General features: G+C 47.0%; 1 protein-coding gene across 5 annotated transcripts in view; it reads right to left on the bottom strand.

The window, feature by feature from the left end:
• Positions 1-25,430, bottom strand: part of DNM1L (dynamin 1 like) — a 497,546-nt gene that overhangs the window by 411,990 nt on the left and 60,126 nt on the right. For all 5 annotated transcript variants that reach the window (XM_082256168.1, XM_082256167.1, XM_082256170.1 and 2 more), the window contains 2 exons: positions 24,911-24,957; positions 17,919-17,990 (listed from right to left, as the gene is read on the bottom strand). In XM_082256168.1, the coding sequence (XP_082112294.1) occupies positions 17,919-17,990; positions 24,911-24,957 (119 nt within the window). The remainder of the gene's footprint in view (positions 1-17,918; positions 17,991-24,910; positions 24,958-25,430) is intronic.

The raw sequence follows: 25,430 nt of genomic DNA, 5'->3' as shown, positions 1-25,430 counted from the left end.
AATCCAATCGCTGACGCGTTTCGGCTCTATCACGGGCCTTTATCAAAGCGTTCAGTCACTCAGTCAGAGTAAATCTATGAGAACAATATACAGGGTTATTCAAATCCTCTGAATATGTCATATAACATCATTAAATACTTCAAAAAGCTTAGGGGGTACATACACGGGTGTAGCCACTATTCTGCGCAGAACTCTCATCACCGTTCACAGTCACAGCAGGAATCGTATACTGCATATAGCCTAGGGGGGGATTTTTTGCAATGGTATTAATTTATGGTGTAGGTTGGTACTATCAAGGTGAAGAAAAAGGCAATATCTTGAACTTACAGTTTGGTAAGCTGCTGGGGTGGGGGTCCTCCGCAGTTCTGGAAAAGGGGAGGGGGGAGGGAGTGGGGATTTTTCCTTCCCTTTCTTTACCACCAGGTCCTCAGTCTGTGGTATAATAAGCCTGTTTTACAAGTGTGTACCATGGCTATGTATCTATTACTAAAGTGCCAGTAATCCCAAATGAGTGTGGTTTAATTTTTATTTCAGGTGTTTGTGACAGTAAATTCCGTGACTGTGGTGCCCAAGAAGTTAAGTCATGGTTGACTGATCCAAGTTCCAAAGGAACACTTACGTTTTCACAGTAGTCCTTAAGGCTGGCGCAGGTCCGGTCTGTCCTCTTTCCTCTGCTTGAGAGGAGTGAGGGCTGACTCACGTTCCCCGGCCTTTTGTAGTCCTTCGCGCATGCGCAGTACGCGCTGCACGTAAGCGGACTACGAGAGCGTTGACGTGGCACTCGTCTCTGCGCCGAGTGGATGCGCACGCAGGTCCGTTGTTAGGGACGCTCCTTCAGGCCGCCAGCACAGTGGGAGGGGCCGTCCTCTCCCCGAAGGGGATTGGTTCGTCCCGAGCAGCCCCTACGCGATACACGAAGGGGCTTACCGTGCTGGGGGTGACTGCGGGGATAAAAGGGGAGTCCTGTCTGCAAGAAACAGAGCTGGTATCCGTGTATGCAATAAACACACATATGTCGGTATTGTAACATGGGTTTAAATCAATGAAGATAAACATTCATATGGCATATATCAAAAAATGCAATAATGGAAAAACAAGACGAAACCATGGACCAAGAAGGCCTGACAATTATTAATCTGTCCACACACATACTTACGAAGCACCAGAGGGAAGTACTATCTTTAGGCCTTTCCTTTTGCCCCAATAGAGGCACTGACACTTTTGAAATAGTCAAGGATTTGAACCTTTTTGCCAGAAACTTACTTCTCAAAGTAAAATATAGTAAGAAAACAACCACTGAAACATCACATATGAGCCTGACAGCAGCGGAATTTAGGGCTATTAGAGATTTGAACCTCCTACTAGAGGAAGGAGGGATAGATGACTGGACGGAGGAGGATACACAGGGAGGGAGTGAGGACGAAGAGGCAGAAGGAACACAAAGGGCTCAACGCCCTACCTTTAAAAAGAAATCACACATTTTTCCGTCTCTGAACGAGAATCCATCAATAGCTCTCTTCGCCAGGGAAACAAATAAGGAGCTTGAGAAACTGAAGGGGAAGAACACCATGCCAAACCTCACTAAAGAACAAAAAGTTGCCTTAAAGGAGTTGGAGAGCAATGAATCGATAACGATCAAACCCTCAGATAAAGGGGGGAACATTGTGCTCATGGACAATGAGGACTATAAAGCAATGTGCCAGAAGATACTTGATAATACAAGATGTTACAGAAAGATATTGCCAATTATGGTAGAGACTTATAAAGAGGATTTCTACAAAAAAAATCGATGGGGCCCTAAATCAAGGGATGATCTCGCAAACACTTTGGCAGTTCGTTAGAACCAAACATGCAAGAACCCCAACATTCTACGTATTACCTAAAATCCATGAGGATAGAAACAATCCCCCAGGTAGGCCCATCATATCGGGGAACGGCGACCTGACGGAGAACACCAGCAAGGTTATAGATGCATACTTAAGACCGCACGTAACAAAATTACCCTCATACACAAGGGATACGGCACACCTTCTCCAGATCATCGAAGGTATCACCATACCCAATGATGCCTTCCTCATAACCATTGACGTCGAAGCATTGTATAATAACATCCCACACGAGAAAGGAATGGAAGTCATCAAGCAAACCTTGGAAGAACAAAGCGGACATGACAAAAAATTCAAAGATTTTATAGTGATGATGCTGGACTATATTTTGAACAACTTTTTCGTCTTTAATCGCACGTATTATTTGCAGACATGTGGTGTCGCAATGGGCACTAGTTGTGCCCCCTCCTATGCCAACACATCTCGGAGCATGGAAGCAGGAATTTTTAGCCAATGAGGAAAACAGTGCCTTTGCAAACAATATCATCGTTTGGCAAAGGTTCATAGACGATATATTCATTATATGGACTGGACCGGAGAGCATGATCCAAGAATGTCTTCAGGCCATGAACAATAACACCTATAACATGTTCTTTACCCTCAATTATGACAAGGAAAAAATCCCCTTCTTGGACATATGGATTATGAAGGATAAAGACGGACTCTAAAAACAACCCTGTATCGGAAGGAAACAGCGGGCAATTCGATACTGCATGCGTCGAGCTTCCATCCCACTTCACTCAAGAATGCAATTCCATACAGTCAATTCCTCAGGTTAAAAAGGAACTGTACCACCGAACAAGATTTTCAAAAAGAAGCTAATTACCTCACGGCGAGACTTCTGAAAAGAGGCTATACCAAGACAACCCTTAAAAAGGCATTCAATAGGGTAAAAAAACAAGAAAGACAGGACATTCTGTTTAAAAACAAAAATAGACAGAAATCCAATGAACAAGACAACCAGACCAGGATTATAACAAGATTCACGAATGACCACCCCAAAATAAAGACCATTATTGCGAGACACTGGCTGATCCTAAAAGAGGACCCCGCAATTAAACCATTTATACCTGAATACCCACAAATAACTTTTAGGAAAGCAGGATCCATGAAACAAGCACTCACCCACAGTGAGTATAAGGAAACGAGAAAGGATCCTTGCAAGCAAATGGGTACATTCCCCTGTGGTAACTGCGGGCAGTGCAATGTCATACAGAGATGTGTTAATACCACACTCCCCAATGGGGAGCTCTTCAAACCCCGACATTTCGTTAACTGTCGGACAAGAGGGGTGGTCTACCTTATGAGAGGTGAATCCTACTATGTAGGAAAGACTAAACAGGAATTCGGAAAACGTGTCAACCAACATATCAATAGCATGCAACTATGCAATTTTTATGTGCCCCTTGGTAGGCATGTAGCACATTACCACAAAAATAGAATGCCTAAAGTGACATTTATGGCACTGGAAAGGATCCATATACCATGTAGAGGGGGGGATTGGAACAAGAGACTGTTACAAATGGAAATGAGGTGGATCAGACGCCTCCGGGCGACTAAACCACCTGGACTCAATGAAAATGAGAGCTTCCGCCCGTTTCTTGAGGGTTTTGCATCAGGCAAGACTGATTGATCCATCCATCCATCTGCGTAATAAACAGTCCCCCTACCTATATGTATCCACCATCCCCTCCTTATTATCTTCTCCTTTTGTCCCTACTTATATAGGGGCAATAATAACGGAATTTTTGTAAAATCTTACCTGTAAAATTCCTTTCTCTGAGTCCTCCGACAGTCGCCGCCTCTTCATATTCGTCACATATGGGGTATTAGACTTTGCTCCGAAGGAGTAGCTAGGCAACAGAATATGTTAACAATAAAGCTTTAACATATCCCACCCTCAAGGGGTGGTCCCCTCAGTCAATACCCTCCTACTTCCTGCAACCATATCTCAGTTTTAGTGGAATAGCAGTAGAGTATACATTCAAACCCCAAAAGAGGGGCGGGGGCGGCGACTGTCGGAGGACTCAGAGAAAGGAATTTTACAGGTAAGATTTTACAAAAATTCCGTTTTCTCTTACGTCCTCCGACAGTCGCCGCCTCTTCATATTCGTCACATATGGGGACGTCCCAAAGCAGTGCAAACATGAGGGGTGGGAAACGCATCCGCGCCGAAAGGCAACGCAGTCTCCACATCAAAGAAAGGAACCTTACCAAAGGAAGGAAACCAGCTGGGCAACAGCAAAAATAAGTGCTCAACAGGAGCAACAACCCAGGAAAAGACAAAAAAACCAGTGGATACAAAAAAACTATCCCAACAGCCAGGAGTCCCCAACAAGGGACCCTATGGAACAGCCGCACTAAGAACCTTGCGGCCAAAGGAAGCATCCGCCGATGCCTGAACATCTACTTTGTAGAATTTTGTGAAAGTGTGTACGGTCGACCAAGTCGCCGCCTTACACACCTGGGCTACAGAAGCCCCATGACGGCAGGCCCAAGACGTACTCAGTGATCTAGTAGAGTGCGCCTTCACAGGCACAGGGGGAACCTTCCCCTGCAAGGCATAGGCCTGTTCAATGGTCTGCCTGATCCATTTGGCAATGGTAGAGGCGGAAGCCGCCATGCCCTTCCGAGGACCCTCTGGAAGAACAAACAAGGAGTCAGTCTTACGAAAAGACTCAGTCGATTTAAGGTAAACCCTTATCGCCCGAACAACATCCAGAGAGTGCAATCTCACCTCCTTCGGATGTTTAGGCTTCGTGCACAACGAAGGCAAAACAATATCCTCGTTAAGATGGAATTCCGAAACTCGTTTCGGTAGAAAAGAAGGATTAGGTCGCAAGACCACCTTATCCAAATGAACAACCAGGTACGGAGACTTGCAGGACAAAGCCGCCAGTTCCGACACTCTGCGAGCCGAAGTGATCGCCACCAAAAAGGCGACCTTTTTGGACAACATAGACAACGAGATCTCCCTGATCTGTTCAAAAGGAGCACGTTGTAACACAGATAGAACTAGATTCAAGTCCCAAGGGGGCAAAGGATCCCTCCTAGGAGGAACCAGATGCCGCACACCCTGAATAAAAGTGCCAACCAAGGAGTTGGAAGCCACGGGACGTTGAAACAGAACGGCCAGCGCAGACACCTGACCCTTAATCGTAGCCAGCGCCAAACGCTGATCGACACCCGTCTGAAGGAAAGACAGCACACGGGAAACCGAGTACGTGCGGGGTGAAAACCCCCTGGACTCACACCAGGCAAAATAGGCCTTCCAAGTACGGTAATAAACCTTCCCCGAGGAAGACTTCCTCGCGTTGATCAAAGTATGAACGACCTCTGGAGAGAGACCCTTCTCCTTCAGGACCTCGGTCTCAACAGCCAGGCCGTCAAAGCCAGCGACTGTAAAGCAGGATGGTAAATCGGTCCTTGAGACAGTAGATCGTCCCGAAGAGGCAGACGCCAAGGAGCGTCGACCGCCAGATTCACGAGGTCTGCGTACCAGGACCGGCGAGGCCAGTCCGGTGCCACAAGAATCACCGTGCTGCGTTCCGAATGCAACCTGCGAAGGAACCTGGACAGCAACTGAATCGGTGGAAACGCGTACATCAGCCTGTACTGATGCCACGGGGCCACTAACGCGTCCGACGCGTCTGCCCGAGGGTCGCGCGTCCTTGCCACGAACCTCTTCACCTTGTAGTTGAGGCGAGACGCGAACAGGTCCACATCTGGAAGACCCCACTTCGCGCACAACATCTGGAAGACAGCCGGGTGGAGAGACCATTCCCCCTGATCCAGGGTCTGGCGACTCAGATAGTCCGCCTGCCAGTTCTCCACTCCCGGAATGTGAACCGCCGTTATCGCCGGGACATGAGTCTCGGCCCAAAACAGAATGTCGGCCACTTCTCGAGCCGCTCGGGCACTCCTGGTGCCCCCTTGGTGGTTGATGTAGGCCACCGCCGTGGCATTGTCCGTCTGCACCCGAACCGGGCAGCCCTGCAGCCGGTCCGTCCAGCGATGAAGACAGAGCCTTATCGCACGCAATTCCAGAATGTTGATCGGAAGGGAAGACTCCCCCTCCGACCAGGTCCCCTGGGCGGACAGAACGCCCAGAACACCACCCCAGCCCGACAGGCTGGCATCCGTGGTGATTATCGTCCACGAGATCGGACGAAACGACTTGCCCCCGGACACCAACGGGGACTGGAGCCACCACAGAAGGTTTTCCCTGGTGCGATGACTCAACGAGATCTGAAGATCCAGAGATTGAGGTCGCCCGTCCCACCTGGACAGGATCTCCGCTTGGAGACCCCGCGTGTGAAACTGCGCGAAAGGAACCGCCTCGAAGGCCGAGACCATCAATCCCAGACATCTCATACCCGTCCGCAGAGACGAGTGTGGAACGTCCCTGAGGGACCTGACTTCCTCCTGAAGAGTCCTGAGTTTGTCTTCCGGCAGGAAGACCTTCGCCTGCACCGAGTCCAGTATCATTCCCAGATAGGGGAGACGAACCGACGGACTCAGTGTCGACTTTGGAACATTTATCGTCCAACCGAACTCCTGCAGAGTTTGCATTGTGACAGACAGGTCCTTCTCCAGACCCTGTCTGGTCGCAGACCGAACCAGAATGTCGTCCAGATACCCCAGGACAGAAATGCCCTGGGCTCTCAATAATGCCAGAACCGGTGCAAGCACCTTGGTGAAGACCCGCGGAGCCGAGGCGAGCCCAAAGGGCAACGCCACAAACTGGTAGTGATCCTCCGCAATGGCAAATCGAAGGTACTTCTGATGACCCTCGAATATGGGGATGTGAAGGTACGCATCCTTCAAATCGATGGAGGCCATGAATTCCCCCGGAACCAGGGCAGCCACCACCGAGCGCAGGGATTCCATGCGGAACTTGCGAACTCGCACAGAGCGGTTCAGAGCTTTCAAGTCCAGAATCGGACGAACCTTGCCCTCCTTCCTGGGCACGGTGAACAGATTGGAATAAAACCCCCGAAATCTGTCCCGATGAGGCACCGGAACCACCACTCCCTGAGCCCTCAGGTCCCGCACCGCCAGGTGCAGATCCCGCAGGCGCTCTGGAGAGAGTTGAAGATTTGAGGGAAAAAATCTGCTCTCCGGCCGAGAGAGAAACTCGATCTTGTAACCAGATCGAACGATTTCCAGAACCCATCTGTCCCTCACACGGGCCAACCAGGGCTGAAGAAAACCGAGCAAGCGTCCCCCCACCCCAAAACTGGGTGAGGGCGCCCCTTCAGGCCGAACTGTTATGGGCCGCAGGTCCGGATTGACCGGACTTCTGTTTCCCAGACCAGGGCTTCTTCTGAGAGCCTTGGCCCTTGAACGGTTTGCCCTTGTAGTGCGGCCGAAAGGCACGAAAGGACCCCTGAGGGGGCCGAAAATGAGCATGCTTCTTCCCAGAAGCCCCCTTAGCCTTGGGGAAATGGGGCAAGAGAGTGCTCTTACCCCCGGTAATCCCCTTAATCAACACATCCAGGGACTCCCCAAAAAGGCGAGACCCATCATAAGGCAGATTGGCTAAGGTTTTACGTGAAGATTGGTCCACCGACCAACATTTCAACCAAACCAGGCGGCGAGACAACACCGCCACGCTGTGCACACGCGCGGCCAACGGAATCAGGTCCGCATCACACAGATACATGACACCCTGGTGGAACTGATCCACCATATCCAGGGTCGCCGCCGAGGCCGAATCGGCCACTAGGACGCGCCTAAGCATCTGCGTCCAACTTGCGATCGCCTGGGCCGCCATGAGAGAAGCAAACAGAGCCTTAAGCATAGAACCCGTAACAGAATAAGTATGACGGGCAAGAGACTCCAGTCTCCTATCCGTGGCATCACGGAAAACAGGGGATCCCTCTGCAGGGATCGCAGTGGCTTTGTTCAAAACCGCAATAGCATGATCCACTGGCGGAGGCACACACCACCGTTCATCAGTGGCAGGCGAGAAAGGATAACGCAGCTTAAATTTACTTGGTACCGCAAAAGGCTTGCGCAAATCGCGCCATTGGTCCTTAACAGCGCGCTGAAAATCAGCATTGCAGGGAAAAACCTGCGGCGTCCTGCGTTTTCTCTGCGTCCCATAAGCCGCCAAGGCAGCTGGGGGACACACCTCGTCCTGCAAACGTAGCGTCTGCTTAATGGAAGCAATCAACTCATCCATGATTGCAAGCTCTTCAGGCGAGCCAGGGGGAGAATTATCAACCCCCTCAACTTCAGCCTCTACCTCAGACCCCACTAGATCAAGAGAGGAGCGGGACCCCGATAGGGGGGTCCCCGCCAGAACAGCCCCATCACCTTCACCCTCAGAATCAGAGGACAGAGCAACTCTGGGCCGTTTAGTAGATTGAGCAGCCACCAGCATTTGCACCTGTGCAGCAAGGCCAGCCACAATAGTGGCTAAATCCCCCCCTGGGGGGGAAACAGCGGTCCCCTGGCTTTCCACCAATACTGTGGGAAACTTGCCCTCCTGAGAATCCATTGCCCCTGTATGCCAGACAACCAAGGGTTAACTGCCCCCTTACAGCAAGCGCGGCAAGCGCAGCCCACCGCACCACACTCAGGCACAATGAGACCCCCACAGGGAATATACAGACTGAATACAGGCAATGGAACACAGGAATAGAAGGATAAAACCTGAGGAGACTCCGCTGCTGCTGCTGCCTCGATCGGTGCTTCCAGGAGAGAGGAAGTGATGCTGCCAGGGCGCTCTATGTAAGCCTATGGAGGCTACAAGAAAATGGCCGCCGTGCATGTAAACCATGCGGCCGGAGCGGGCGCCGGTAAAATGGCGTCGTTTGCCGCCGAAATCGCCGCTCCACAGTGCATAAAATCACACACAATATTATCCCATTATATGGATACATGTTAGATCGCCGCAGCGATCGCTGTATATGCCCCAACATGCCATTAAAAACATGCCCCACAGCACACAGCTCCTCACACTGCCCAGCCTGACATACTCAGTGTCATACAGCTCCCCCCCCCCCTTGCAGCCCACAGCATGCAGCCGAGAGATAGGGAGACAAGCAGTGTGATTAAAGGCAGGTTACACAGTCCCAGACTGAGACCCCCCCCAGACAGACAGGTCCCCACATAGATACACTTACCTCACATGGCGTGGGGAACCCGCACAGGCGAACAAGCCGCTGCACATGAGGCAGGGAGAGTCGCAATTCAAGACGCACACAATGGCGGTTCAGAAACCGCACAGCGTCCGGTGAGGTAGCCACCTCACCAATCATCCCTGCACCGAACAGGGATGGGTCGTTCACTGTGCCAGGAGCGTTACCTGGCTGAACGCTCGATGGCAGACTGGGAAGCCACTGACCCACGACCTGCGACCAGGGGGATCAGCCCGAGACCCAGTCCGCATGATCCTCTTCGTCCGAAGAACTAACTAATGCTGACAAAAATAACAGCTAAGTAAAGGTAGAGAGAAAACTCAAACAAAATATCAAAAAGAAGAAAGAGTCTGGGACAAAAAGTCCCAGCACAGAGAGAGCCAGCCACTCCTGACAAGCTAGACATTAAAACTGAGATATGGTTGCAGGAAGTAGGAGGGTATTGACTGAGGGGACCACCCCTTGAGGGTGGGATATGTTAAAGCTTTATTGTTAACATATTCTGTTGCCTAGCTACTCCTTCGGAGCAAAGTCTAATACCCCATATGTGACGAATATGAAGAGGCGGCGACTGTCGGAGGACGTAAGAGAAAACCTACTGATACATCTGCAGTTTATTTTGAAATAACTTCTAAAAGTAGTGTCCAGAACCCGATTTCTTTTAAACATGATCCGGGGGCGACCCTGGTATTGCCCAGCGATCAGGACCGTCCCATCCCCCCCCCCTCCCCCAATACCTTATGTGGGGTACTGTATGACTGCTGCTAAATAATATTACCTATTTTGCTTTTCTTATTTTGTTTTTTGTTTTTCCATTATTGCATTTTTTGATATATGCCATATGAATGTTTATCTTCATTGATTTAAACCCATGTTACAATACTGACATATGTGTGTTTATTGCATACACGGATACCAGCTCTGTTTCTTGCAGACAGGACTCCCCTTTTGTCCCCGCAGTCACACCCAGCACGGTAAGCCCCTTTGTGTATCGCGTAGGGGCTGCTCGGGACGAACCAATCCCCTTCGGGGAGAGGACGGCCCCTCCCACTGTGCTGGCGGCCTGAAGGAGCACCCCTAACAACGGGCCTGCACCTGCGCGCACATCCACTCGGCGCAGGCGCAGAGACGAGTGCCACGTCAACGCTCTCGTAGTCCACTTACGTGCAGCGCGTACTGCGCATGCGCGAAGGACTACAAAAGGCCGGGGAACGTGAGTCAGCCCTCACTCCTCTCAAGCAGAGGAGAGAGGACAGACCGGACCTGCGCCAGCCTTAAGGACTACTGTGAAAACATAAGTGTTCCTTTGGAACTTGGATCAGTCAACCATGACTTAACTTCTTGGGCACCACAGTCACGGAATTTACTGTCACAAGCACCTGAAATAAAAATTAAACCACACTCATTTGGGATTACTGGCACTTTAGTAATAGATACATAGCCATGGTACACACTTGTAAAACAGGCTTATTATACCACAGACTGAGGACCTGGTGGTAAAGAAAGGGAAGGAAAAATCCCCCCTCCCTCCCCCCTCCCCTTTTCCAGAACTGCGGAGGACCCCCACCCCAGCAGCTTACCAAACTGTAAGTTCAAGATATTGCCTTTTTCTTCACCTTGATAGTACCAACCTACACCATAAATTAATACCATTGCAAAAAATCCCCCCCTAGGCTATATGCAGTATACGATTCCCGCTGTGACTGTGAACGGTGATGAGAGTTCTGCGCAGAATAGTGGCTACACCAGTGTATGTACCCCCTAAGCTTTTTGAAGTATTTAATGATGTTATATGACATATTCAGAGGATTTGAATAATCCTGTATATTGTTCTCATAGATTTACTCTGACTGAGTGACTGAACGCTTTGATAAAGGCCCGTGATAGAGCCGAAACGCGTCAGCGATTGGGGATTTTCCTGGGAGTAATTTTCCATTAAACATCTACTGGAAAACAGTGAAAATCCTTGTAAAATGTCACCAGATGCACCATTGTCACTGATTCCTTTGAATCACTTCTACCTTTCTCACACTTGGGTCCCTCTCCCCAAGCACATTGTTCACCCAAATACTTGTTACAATTTGTAATATTCTTCTTTTTTCTGTAATAAATTATTTATTTTTTTACCTATACCACATCCGATTCATTGGTTGTACAAACCATCTACCTGCCCATAAAGTCCCATACTCTCTGGTTTGAGGCACCAGCAACCCCCCATAGAATTATATAAAGGGACGGTGGCAAAACTTACTCATTTATATGTGTACAAATGAAAACCCCCCCACCTGTTTTAGACATCAATGACTTATTGTTTGGGTGGAAATGTATTTTCCATGGCACATAATCTAGCTTTAAAAAGTAAAAAGCACAATTTCTCAGACTGCATTCTGAAGTTATGACTCCCTAAATCCCATCTCAAGGCAGCTGTTGTCCGCCAATACCTCCTACTCATTTTTCAAAATCTCCAATGACATCATTTTAGTCTGCCATCACACGACTCTGCAACTCTTCTGGAAGTGAAAACTGGTGATCCAGCCCTCAAGTGCCACTGCAGGTTTCTTTAGGCTGGGGGACACCATCGCTGGACAGCCCATAAGAAATATGCATATTACAGGGCAGAGAGGTGGGCACTTAACAGGACCCTCACATTTTGCAGTTCAGAAAATAGACTCTGGACCCAGCACTTCACTGCAAATTTAAGTAATTTGGCATTTTAGATTTAGAACAGTGAAGTAAACACATTGATTTTAGCTGAACATTTCTCTGGGGAAAAAAAAAAAATCACAAACACAGCTGACATTTTGTTAGCCGAAGTAAAGAACATTATCCAGGCACAAAGAATAAGTCTGATCTGATGCTGAATCATGTAAGCGCAGAAAATCAGAGAAGATCAAGAGACATAATGAAGATTCAGGAATATTTTAGGATGAATTGGCCTTGTTGGGATTTTTACAATGGCTGAACACTGACACTGCTGTTTCTGTACATTACAAGAAAACAGACCCTTCACTCATGAGGTGTAGATACTAACAAAGCAACATCTAATCCCAGATAGAAGACAATATTCAATCAAAAATACACTAATTCTGTAACTATATAAGACTTCTAATATATACTGAATTCCAGATGTGGTGTGGCAAGAAAACCCCCAAGAAACCTTTTATATAACAGATGCCTCTGAAGTGTCTGGAGGCATGTACAAAAAAAAAAATGTTGAGAGGGGAGAAGATTTAATGTTTTCAGTTCTTATATGAAAGAGGAATGCACGCAGCATGTCTAAACATGGTCCATGCTAAATCAAAATAAAAAAAAAAAAAAAAAGTAGTTTACGTTTTTTTTTTTTTAAATATATACTTACCTAAGTGGATGCAGCATTGATCTGATGCTGTATCGGTCCCCCGGCACCTCTACACTGAGCGATCGAACATGCCCCGATTGCTCGGTTCTGAAAGCTCCCCGAGCAGAGAGCTGCTGACCGTCAGTCACAGCTCTCTGCTCTGCCCCCTCCTCGCTCACTGAAGCGCTGGGCTGTGGAGGGGCAGTGAGCGGCCGGCTCAGGCTCTCAGCGGCTCGCTGAGAAGCTGAGCCGGGAGTCAGTCCAGGAACCTGGCGGATCCTGACTTTCATTGCTGTGGTGCCTGGACCGATTTCTGTGACGTCAGCAGAGAGCGGACTTCAGTCCGCTCTGAATACGGATGACAGGAGTGCAGAACAAGCTGCGCTCCTGTGATCCATAGGAGATGTACACGAGCTTTGGCTGTACATCTTCTTTAAGGATTATTAAAATATAAAGAGATGGTAGAGATTCTTTTATAGGCAGAGAGTGCTCTGCAGACTATTCCCAAAAAACAAAAAAGGAAATTTGAACTTAAACTTGCCAGATATTACCACAACTCTTTTAAAAGGACAGCAGGAAAAAGGAAAATGTTGCATTTGCAAACTTCATGTATTTTCCTGCTTTTACAGTATTAAAGCCAAGATGTAAAAACAGCTTTGTAAAATAGATGTATAATTAGCAGTTTCGTTTCCAAACTTCTCTCTCTCACAGAGCAAGAGCAGCAAATGTATTCCTCCTACCTGGCCCCAATTATAGTCACCAACTTCTCAAAAAGTTACCACCACCCCACACAATACCCATAATCCCACTACAGCTTTATTGTCCCAGCTATACATAACCCCCTCCCACATGCCAATGTTCATTTTTACAGACGTTTTAAAGTGAATTCTAGTTGTAGTCCTATGATGAATACTATATTTTCTTCCTTGTGAGCACAGGCCAGTTTCAGCAGTGCTCACATGTTCTACCATTGTAGCTCGTACCACCCCTGTTAAACTACATTTCCCAAGAGACCGCTGTCAATCTGCTGGGAGTGGGCATTAAAGGGTGGGTTTAATTGAGCTACTTGCTAGGTAAGGACCAAGGGGTGTCCATGACCCGTGGGCTCAAAGGAAAAAGGTTGGGTGACAATGGCCATTATTTAACCAGGAAGTAAAACAGCAGCTAAAAGCTACTAAGTTTTTTTTTGTTCAGCCAACTGGCTAAACACACAAATGATGTGGATGGAGAAAACCTCCCCACTGGGACATTGTATTCTGAGCAGCGCCCTACACTGTCAGAATGCACCAATCAGCAGCTACAGCCACCGATCGATAAAGCTTTTCCAACATGCCCCTTGGACAAAAGTCGATCAAACAACTGACTTCTCTTGGGTGGCGAATGTCACACACTGAACAAAATTTAGTCACTGCTGAACCAGATGAATTTCAATCTGTGTATGGTTAGCTTAAAAAGAACCAGGTGTCCGAGAGCGATCTCTGCTGAACCGGCTGAATTTCAAGCAGTGTATGATTCTCTTAAGGCCCCTTCCACACAGACTGACCGTTCAGATCCGCCTGTCCGTTTTTTTGGCGGATCTGAACGGTCCCCCCATGCATTCCTATGGGGCATCGGATGTCATCGGAGACATGTCCGCTGACATCCTATGGGGCATCGGATGTCATCGGAGACATGTCCGCTGACATCCGATCCGTCAAATCTGGACGGATGGAAACCCTATTTTCCATCCGTCCAGAGGATCGGATGGCATCGGATGAGAACGGACAAACGGTCCGTTCCCATCCGATTTCCCCCATAGAGATGCATGGGGAACTGACAGCTGTGTCTCCGCACACAGCACGGAGACACAGCTGTCCTCCTGCTGCTCAGCGGGGGATCAGCGGCTCGATCCCCCGCTGAGAAAAACGAAGTCCGTCCGACGGACGGAGTGTGTGAAAGGAGCCTAAGAAGGTTGCTGAGAGCAACACAGTAGTGTGAAGTGAATATTGCACTAAAAGCTTCAAAAATGCAATCTTACACATAACTTAAACCGATCTGTGGACATCCAACAACTTTAGATCTGAATGCTTATGGAGAATCTCAGTCGAAATTGCATATGTCCAGCAGGGAAGGATAGGGGGACTCTCCCCTTATCCTGTGCTTTCCATGTTCCACTGCTTTAGCTTGTTCTACTTTTTTCTACATTTCCCTCTTGGATCCTTTTTTTCTACTTTTACATTTTTTTTTTTTTTTTTTTTTTTAACTACAGCCAGGTGGTTTAAATTACAGTGGCATCTTTTACTGTTTATCATAAAAACATTTATGTAATATATTATAACCGTATATGAGACTATTTAAAAATGGGATGCTGGCGATTCTTGGAAACCAGCGTCTTCATATTGCTTTGTTGCTGTTCTTATTTATTCTAGATACAACAATGTTTGTAGTTGATGCATATTACTATGCAATGTTTACATTATATATATATATATATATATATATATATATATATACACACACATACATACACACACACACACACACACACACACACACACACACACATACATACACACATATATATACATATATATATATATATATATATATATATATATATATATATATATATATATATATATATATATATATATATATATATATATATATATATATATATATATATATATATAGGATCTAAGTAATTTTCTAGCAAAAAATACTGATGTTAACTTGCCCTCACAGACGGAAGTTCATTCCTTTGATCTAAAAGAATGAAATGATACATTGTAAAACATTGTGTTTATAATTATCTAGCAGGCCTAACAATGTTGATAAACATTTGCAGAGGCTTTTTTTTTTTGACAGCTGCAGAGAACAGCTCTGTGAGTCCCGGTGTTCCGTGAGAATTACCTACCCGTGAGAAAAACCTACCCCCGTCACTTCCGGTTCACGGCAGTCTGTGTAACGCGAGCAGTTACATTAAAACAGCTGTGCTGCACTATGAGTCAACTCCGCTCCTGTCCCGGTCACTTCCCTGCTCTCGGCTACTAAATATAAAAGCGGCGGCGGCTGTATGAAAAGATAAATCACGGAGCCGCCAGCCGCTTTTATATTTACTAGCCAAGATCAGGGAAGTGACCGGGACAGGAGCGGAGATGACTCATAGTGCAGCACAGCTATTTTATGTCACCGCCGCGTCGGTAGGTTTTTTTAACGGACACCGAGATCGTTTCAGACTAGTGCGCATGCGCACTAGTCTGATCCTCAGCTCTTCCATTAGGTATCCGGGGCTGTGAGCATGCGCACTGCTGCGCTGCTCAGCTGTTCCTGGCCGGAAGTGACGAGGGGTAGGTTTTTCTCACGGGGTAGGTAATTCTCACATTACACCGGTTCACACTTCTGCAAATATGCAGCGTGATCCTGCATCGCATCCCTGGCAGTTCACACTGCCATATGCGATACGCAGGGGGTGTCAATTAAAAGTTAACGACACCCCCAGTTGCGATCGCAAATCGCAGTGCGATCTGCAAGTTCGCACAGAATCGGATCGCACTAGTGTTAACCACCATGCGATCCGATTCTGCTGCGGATAAAAAAAAAAAAAGGGTCCGGTGCGTGTTTAGTGCGGATGTGGTGCGAATTCAGCCATACAAAGTGTATGGCTGAAATTTGCACCGCACATGAGATCGCATGTAATTTAGGAGCAGTGCGTGATGGGGGGGGGGGGGGGTGAATCGAGATCACAATTTTTTAACGATTAATCGTGCAGCTCTATTTAACAAAGACTATTACAATAAAAGCTAAAGGAAGTCACAGCTGTAAAAGATTGTTAATGGCAAATAAACGTGTGTTAAAACTTAGTGAATTGAACTTAAAGCGGAGTTCCACCCTAAAAATGAACTTTGCACCGTCCGTTAGCTTAAAAAAACCTGAAAAAGAATTGGATAGTTTTTTTTTTTCATTCACTTACCTTATTTTTTCAGAAAATTAACTTACCGTCCTTCCACTTCCTCCCTCTATGGCCGCGGCCCCCGACGTCACTTCCTCCTTTGCATTGACTCCTGGGAGATGAGCGTCATCGGACCCAGGAGTCAATGCGCCTGCACCGATGTCACTCGTCACTTCTGGCGCAGGCGCGTCATTCCCTGCTGAACAGCTTCTGGGCATGCGCAGAAGGAGCTGAGGGATGACGCGCCTGCATCGGAAGTGACGAGCAGGGCATCCTGGGTCCCACGAAATCACGGAAGAGGACACGAAGAGGGACACTCCGGCTTCAGCTGCCCACACCTGAGATGGCAACGCTGGACAAGAAATTTTCAAGGTACGTTTTTCTTCTTACAGGTAAGTTAAACAAGGGACAGTTCAGAGGCTATCATTGCTTAAATGCACTAGCCCTGACTGTCCTAGGGGTATTTTTTGTTAAAAAAAAATTTTGAGGGTGGAACTCCACTTTGAGGTCTATGTCAGAGAGACAAAAACGCCTCTGCAATCGGACAATAAACTTCCAATTCAAGTCTGCCATTGACTGGAGAAAACCAGTTTGATTCTGTTTGGCTGTAATCATCCATTCCAAGAGAATTCTAAAATAAACTCTGGCCCTGTGTGAAAAAAAAAAACTGCCGTTGCCAGTACAAATGTAATTCTAATGCTTTGCTTGGAGCTTTCTGAACAAAGTCATTTCCTTCAACAGCCAAGAGGCTAAAGATCGTTTTAGAAGTTTCCTGTTTTATGTTCCTCATATCACAGAAAATCAAGAGTCTTGCTTCAGCTGGTGAAAAAGGAAGTACATTAGCCTGGCATGTAAATTATGACAGACAAAAAAAGCTGAGTTTTAAATATCTGCCTATAACAGGGGTTTTCAAACTATGTCCCTCCAGTTGTTCAGGAACTACAATTCCCATCATGCCTAGTCATGTCTGAATGTCAGAGTTTTACAATGCCGGTGTTCCGTGAAAAAACCATACCCGTGAGAAAACCATACCCTCGTCACTTCCAGTGCACCTTCAGAGGGTATGGATTTCTCACGGTAGTTAAACTTGCGGCGCTTACATTAAAACAGCTCCTCTGCAACATAAATCATCTCCGCTCTTCCCCCTGTCACTTCCCTCATCTCCGGTAATAAAATATAAAAGCGGATCACGGAGCCGCGATCGCCGTCACATTTACATCTCATACACCCGCCGCCGCTTTTATATTACCGGAGATGAGGGAAGTTACAGCGATAGCAGAGGAGATGATTGATGTTGCAGCCGAAGTGTTTTAATGTACCCGCCGCAATTAGAACATTATACACAGTGCCGTGATAATTTCATGCCCACCGAGCATGCGCACTTGTCAAATTCTTTCATGTTCAATCACGTATCCGGGGCTCTGAGCATGCACACTGCTGCGCTGCTCAGCTGTTTCAGACCGGAAGTGATGAGGGTATGGTTTCTTCACGGGGTATGGTTTTTTAACGTTACACCGTTCTACACCAGCTGAAGGGCCGTAGTTTGAGGATCCCTGGCCAATAAGATCACACAGCAGTTTAGTGCTCTGGCTGCTTTGTAATAGCACGGCTCTTACTTTGTTGTTTCCAGAAATTCTTTCAGTTTCATTCTCAATCTCTTGCCGGATTTCATCAAAGTCTGTGTATATCTGAAATGAGAGTGGACATTAAATCCACATTACAGATAAAGTTTAAAGTACATAGCACAAAAAATAAAAAAAGAGGAGATATAAGAAGCAAATAATCAGTCTTTGAAGAGTTATTTGAAATGTATATTTTAGTTTATTTAGTAGCAGGAGGTCACCGAACCAAGTCTTAACGTGAAACTATAGGCAAAAAATGGATTTTTGTAAAATCTTACCGTAAAATCCTTTTCTCTTAGCTCATTGACAGACGTAGTCCTCGGTGATACAGCACCTTCGGGTTATGTTGCCTCCACAGGAGCAGGACTAGACAGGAAATTAAAATGCTCTGGCCACACCCTAGGGGCAGTCCCAGAGGATATATCCTCTCTCTCTCTGCCTCAGCAAATCAGTTATGTCAAAAAGCAGTCTTTAGAGATTTTAACCCAACCCAACTCCAAAACAGAGGGGCGGGGACTACGTCTGTCAATGAGCTAAGAGAAAAGGATTTTACGGTAAGATTTTACAAAAATCCATTTTTCTCTATCGCTCATTGACAGACGTAGTCCTCGGTGATACAGCACCTTCGGGACGTCCCAGAGCAGTATCACAAATGAGGGGTGGGAAAATGGAAATCAAATCCCAATCTAGAAGGCCCAACCGGTGCCAACTAGAAGTTTACAATGCTCATCCTTAATGATGAGACTCAACAAAAAAGAAATTTTTCAAATAGAAAAAAACTCTCGAGGTAGACCACCGGTCTCCTCAAATTGCGGCCTGCAAAACCTTGCGGCCAAATGAGGCATCGGCCGATGCCGTCACATCAATTTTATAGAATTTTGTAAAGGTATGTACCGACGACCAGGTGGCCGCCTTACATACCTGGACCACTGACGCCTGATGGCGAAAGGCCCAGGAAGTACTGAGCGCTCGAGTGGAGTGCGCCCTAACAGGGAACGGAGGACTCTGACCCTTAATAGAATAAGCCTGTACCACCGTCTGTCTAATCCATTTGGCAATGGTCGCGGCAGATGCAGGCAAACCCTTTCTGGGGCCATCCGTGATCAAAAAAGTGAATCCGTCTTACGGAATGATTCCGTAGCTTTCAGGTATACTCTGATTGCCCGAACCACATCCAAGGAATGCAACGCATGTTCCCGATGATGCTTGGGCTGAGGACACAAGGAAGGTAGTACAATATCTTCATTCAGATGAAAATCTGAAACCACCTTAGGAAGAAAGGATGGCTTAGGATGAAGTACTACCTTATCCCTATGAATCACTAGGTATGGGGACTGGCATGATAATGCAGCCAGTTCTGACACCCTGCGAGCAGAAGTGATAGCCACCAAGAAGGCCACCTTCTGGGATAAAGTAAACAAGGGAATCTCCCTGATGTTTTCAAAGGGAGGTTTCTGTAGAACCGACAAAACTAAATTAAGATCCCAGGGCGGTAAGGGCGCGCGGACTGGTGGAGCCAGGTGCCGCACCCCCTGGATGACATTCCGCACCAAGGACTTGGTAGCTAAAGGTTTCTGAAAGAAGATTGCTAATGCTGAAACTTGACCCTTGATGGTGCTCAAGGCTAGCTTCTGCTCAACCCCTTGTTGCAAAAAAGCCAATATTCGAGTCACCGAATAGGTACGTGGAGGAAATCCTAAAGATTCGCACCACGCAATATAAGTCTTCCAAGTGTGATAATAGACCTTGCTGGAAGTCGCTTTCCTTGCTTTAATAAGGGTAGGAATGACTGAAGCTGACAAACCTCTGTCCTTCAGTACTTGGGTCTCAATGGCCAGGCCATTAAAACCAGCGACTGTAAAGCACGATGGTAAATTGGTCCTTGAGACCACAGACACTCCCTGAGACGAAGTTCCCACGGAACGTCTGCGACTAGCCTGTCCAGGTCGGCCAGGCCGGCTTGACGAGGCCAGCCTAGAATTTCTAGGACCACTGGCGCTGACTGGATCTGAACCAGGCGTCCCTAGAACTATCTGGCCCCGACCATCCGAGAAAGTCTGGTCGTTTTCTGTTCCCACACATTTATCAGATACCTGATTGCTATCAGGAAGGGTGATCTTTTCTGGTTGAACCTCAGGGACCGAAGTCACCCGCTAGAGGCTCCTTGGCCTGTCTGGTCAACCAGATCCGATTCCTGTGGGGAATTGAGACTAATCTTAGGAAAAGGTAAAGGAAAAGATCTATTCAGGGAACGGTGACTACCGCTCCCTGTAGTACTTAAATGTTGGAAGGGAAGAATCGCACCGGTAGTAGTAGTTGATGCTCGATCTAATGTCCTGAATACCGGTGAAAACGTCCCCCCACCCTCAAACCGGGTGGGGGCGCACCTTCAGGCTGTGTACTCCTTTGCTTCGGGTTTGGCTGAGTTGGTCCTCTGTTTGTCCGACCAGCCTTTCTTGAACCCTCCTGGAGGAGTCTTGCCTTTCCCGCTTGTTCCAGCCGGGCGTGCAAACCCTTTATGGGCGGTAAAGAAAGGTCCTCGCTTGTTGCGAGGTCCCTTAGCTTTAGCAGCCTGTGGCAAAAAAGTGCTCTTGCCCCCAGTGGCATCCTTAATGATTTCATCTAGGGTGGCCCCAAATAGACGATTCCCCTGAAAGGGGAGATTCGTCAAGGTCTTTTTGGAACCTAGGTCAGCTGACCAGCATTTTAACCACAGCACACGTCTGAGGATTACCGCTGACATAGATGCATGCCCTAATAGGGGAGTAGTGTCCAAGGCTGCGTCACAGATAAACTGTAGCCCTTGTATAATCTGTTCCATCAAATCAGATGTTTCCTGGGGAATATCTTTTCCCCTAAGGTCTTGGCGTACCAATCTCGCCCATTCCGTAAGTGTCTGGGAAACTAGACCAATAACAATTACTGGTCTAAATGCTGACCCTATCAGAGAGAAGATGGTGCGGGACTCTGCTTCCATCTTTCGATCCACCGGATCCTTAAAGGACGAAGTGTCCTCCACTGGGATAACCGTGGCTTTATTCAGCCTGGAAATAGGTGGATCCACCACTGGTGGTACCGTCCATTTCTTAATGATGGATTCCTCAAACGGATAGCGTCTAGCAATACGCTTGGAAATAGTAAAGGTACATTTAGAATGCTCCCATTCCTCTTTAATCTTATTACCAAAACACTTGGGTACAGGAAAAACCTTCACCGTTTTGATGGGCTTGTTAGTACCAAAAGGAATCTCTGTATCAGTTGCTTCTGCCGGTAAAACCTCAAGTTTTAAGGTTTCCTGCACTGCCACAACTAGTGCGTCCACCAATGCTTCTTCCTGAATTATAGCGGGAGAAGAAACGTCCTCCTCACTGTCTGAGGGAGCTTTACCTGAGGTAACAGCCCTTGCAGAGGGACCTGCAACTGCAGTGACCATCTCTGAATCTGAGTCAGAGGTGTCAGATAATATAGGGGTAGGCGGGGGTCGCTTCCTTGACCCTCGTCCCTGACAGGCCGCCTCCACCCGAGCCACCATAGACTCCAAAATTGCTGTAAATGCCTCTACACTCTGTGCACCGGCGGGTCCCGTGGCCCCCTCGAGGGAAACAGGTGGGGGAATTTGTGTGGCAGGGTCCATGATTATTCCAGTAACTTCCCGGATAATATAATTCAACAATAAAAAACTTTTTTTTTTTCACAGACCCCCAGCGCCACAAAAGCCCCTTAGTGTTACCTGCTAGGGATCCCTATCGATCGAGAGAGAGAGAGAGAGAGAGATAGACCCCCAGGCTCAGCACTTGATGCTCAGAGTTTAACTGCAACAGGTTACAGCGCTGTCTTGACAAACAGGAAGTCTTTTGGCTGGCTGCCCAGGAAGAAAGGAGGCGGCTCCGCCCCTCTGCACGCCTTCCGGCGCCTCCCCTAGCTCCACGAGGTGTTTGGATCACCTCAAACATGGCCGCCCCCATGCTGGAGACACGAGGCTACGCCAAAATGGCGGCTCGTGCAATCCAGCAAAAAAAAATGGCGGCGGCCTGTACCGAATAGCGGTGTGCTGCAGGGCACACAACACTATCTCTGCAAGGGGATTTTTGGCGTGGTTGGCGGTACCGGCCCTGGCGGACCTCATGGCCGTTCGGAAGGCCTGCTATAGCTGGAGATTTGACTAGGAAGGCAGTCTACATGTCCGTGGCTTCTGACTGGTAGGTACCTTATTCTTATCACAGTAAGATTCCCAGACTGCCACTGATTACAATCTTTTAAACATGTATACAATTAGATTGTTAGCTCCCAAACCAAGCCTCCTGGCTTTTTGCACATAAAATCACACTCAAAGTAGGGGGATCTGTGCCATGTTATAGGATAGAGGGGGACTCATCCTTACCATACAGAGAGGGGCCCGCGTTCACCACAAGACCCGTCAGGGGGAAAAGGGGGAACATACTACTCACCATACCGGAACCAGGCAGGCACCAACTCCTGACAGTACCCCTCTCCACCGGGGCGGGAGGGCTGTCGACCAATACGGACGCCGTGACTCATGGTCTTTGGCGTTTCAGCGAGACGTTTAACTTGCGGGGTCAGTCCCTTAATGGGACTTTGTCGCGGCCGACCCAGCGCGGAGCTATGGCCTGCACGCGCTCGTAGGCTGAACTGGGGTGACCACCGGATCTCAACATCCAGCCCGTCGCCCAGTTCAGCTTTCTTGCTTGAAGATCTCACAGGAACACTGGAGAAAAAAGCTGTCTAAAAAATCTTTTTAAGAAAAAAATCTTGCCAGGACCGAAGATCCCAGCAAGGTATCTAGGTCCTTACTCCTAACTAGACAGAAAATAACTGATTTGCTGAGGCAGAGAGAGAGAGGATATACCCTCTGGGACTGCCCCTAGGGTGTGGCCAGAGCATTTTAATTTCCTGTCTAGTCCTGCTCCTGTGGAGGCAACATAACCCGAAGGTGCTGTATCACCGAGGACTACGTCTGTCAATGAGCGATAGAGAAACTTTTTTTCATTTTGGATAGAGTAAGGGAGGGTTATAACCCCTGTCAGGTTTATTTTGCTAACTGTGTCCCATTGAGGAGATTTGCCTTCACTTCCTGTCCCATAGCCAAACAGGAAGTGAATCCCTGCAAATTAACCACTTCCATACCGGGCCAATTCTGGCCAGGGCGGATTTGATTGAAATCAAGTCAAGTTAAATCACTAGTAAAAAGGCTTGATTTAATTCAACTCAATTTAAATTATAATTTTTAAAGGGCAACTGTCCTCCTCTGACCCGCTGTTGACTCACCGACAGTCCCGTTCACTTTAATGGGACGGCTGGTGAAGCGGCAGTGACGCACAAGGTGAGGGACGCGGCGGCAGCAGGTGAGTGGATGCCCAATAACAGGCGTTGTCATGATAGATATGAAATGTAAGGTGCTCTTTAAATGTAAGGACTTATTCTTGCAGGTAATTCGTGTGAAATTGTGTGAAAGCATCAATGCAGTGCAGGTTATCTCAGCTTGCAGAGCTTGGATTCATGTTACGCCAAGTAAATTGATACCAAACATGTCACGCTTTAAAATTGTGCACACTCGTGGAATGGCGCCAAACTTCGGTACCTAAAAATCTCCATAGGTGACACTTTAAAAAATGTTTACAGGTTACCCGTTTAGAGTTACAGAGGAGGTCTTGGGCTAGAATTGTTGCTATCGCTCGAACGTTCCCAACGATACTTACATGTGTGGTTTAAACACAGTTTACATATGTGGGCGCAAAGTATGCGCTCACTTAAGCTAAGCGTGCGAGCACACGGAGACCGAGGCGTTTTACTTTTTTTTTTTTTTTTGACCACTTTTATTTCTATTACAAGGAATGTAAACAGCCCTTGTAATATGAATAAGGAATGACAGGTCCTCTTTACAGAGAGATCTGGGGTCTATAAGACCCCACATCTCTCCTCTAGCCTGCAGAGTTTACATCTGCCAAGGCAGGACCATCTGGTCCGCAGAATTCTCTATGGTAAACTTCCGCTGCTGACCAATTCATTCTCTGGCTCGCCGACCGCATGTTGTTTGTAATCACTGGAGAACGGGAAGGGGGGGGGGGGGGGGAAATCGCCGGCAGAAAAAAAAAAAAGATATCTGGATGATGCCCGGCAGGCATCGTTCACATATCCCCACTTATATAACGTTGAGTGGGTGGGAAGTGGTTAAGAAAATCTCTTGGGGCACCCCAGGTCACCAGAACTAGTGTCCCCATTGGAAGATTTTCCACTCCACTTTTCTGGGGACAACCAAAATTTGGGATTTTTTTTTTTACTTTCAATGATAATGGTAAACAGGACAAATAGAGATGGTGAATTTCCCCAACGAGGATACAGACCGCAATAAAAACCGACAGGTAACCTAATACATCTCCCCTCTATCCAAGACCAGAAAGAGAAATAAAAAAAAAAAGGGGGGGGTTTGCCTTAAGTTTTAATTTAAGCGGCCAAGGTGACCATTTTGAATATTAGCGTATTTTTTAAACCATGGCCACAAAGAGAAAAGAAAGGAATCTGCAATTTCAATGGAAAGCTTATTTACTGTTCTGGGTATTGCAAAAAGAAACCATTCTGAAAAGTCTTTAGGAGAAGCACAAAATTATCACAGCTATACAATTATGCAACAATACCAGATTTCACCAGCAGGTGATGCTGCAGGAGAAGGAATTTCCACTCCTGACCCTTGTAAACCCTGCAGCTACACTACTAATAACCTTTCCTCAGTGCATTTTAAAAATCTGCTAAGTCAAATTACAGAATTAAATTGATTTGAATTGTCACACAATATACTTAAAACTGAAACACATTTATATTATTAGGTGTAATTCAGAGACAAACAAATGACTTTAGAATTCAAGACTCCAAAAGTCGCTTTTAAAGCTAAATTCAACCTAAACTTTTTTATTCCCTCACTTCCTGAGCTGTAACTACAAAGAATTAAATGGACTCCCCCATCAGCATACCTTGTTCTTTGTATGTAGGAATTTACCCCATTCTTCAGCATCCACTCCTGGAACAAAAACAAATGTAGTGAATAAAATCTATCACATCCTCACATATAGTTAGGGTGATTGTCTTTTATTAAATTAGAGATGCGCTACTGCAAACTGAAATCAAAAGGAAAATGTCATAAGTTATTTTAAGTGTAAGATATGTTGCAAATCTATATACTGTATGGCCTCTACATAGTACAGTTCTATGGCTAGCCTATGACCGTCTGTCTACATGTTGAAGTATATTTAGCAATGGATATATAAAAAAGGACAGGTATGCCTGGAGGGAGCCTATTCCTCCTTGGACCCCAATCCACACCGGTGCGATTCAGTTCCAAATTACATGACAAGTCACACCCATTGTCCGCAATGGAACGGGTAAAATTGCCACAACTTATGCCACAGTGACTTTAAAAAAAGGTTCCTGCACTACTTTTTGCCAATGTCATTGCGACTTGCATAGACTTATGTTTAAAGAAGTCGCAATGAA

This window comes from Pelophylax lessonae (assembly GCF_965119305.1).
Source record: "Pelophylax lessonae genome assembly, chromosome: 4".
Taxonomy (NCBI): Eukaryota; Metazoa; Chordata; class Amphibia; order Anura; family Ranidae; genus Pelophylax; species Pelophylax lessonae.
Note: the sequence above shows the minus strand (reverse complement) of the source record. Positions and strands in the feature narration are given on the sequence as shown.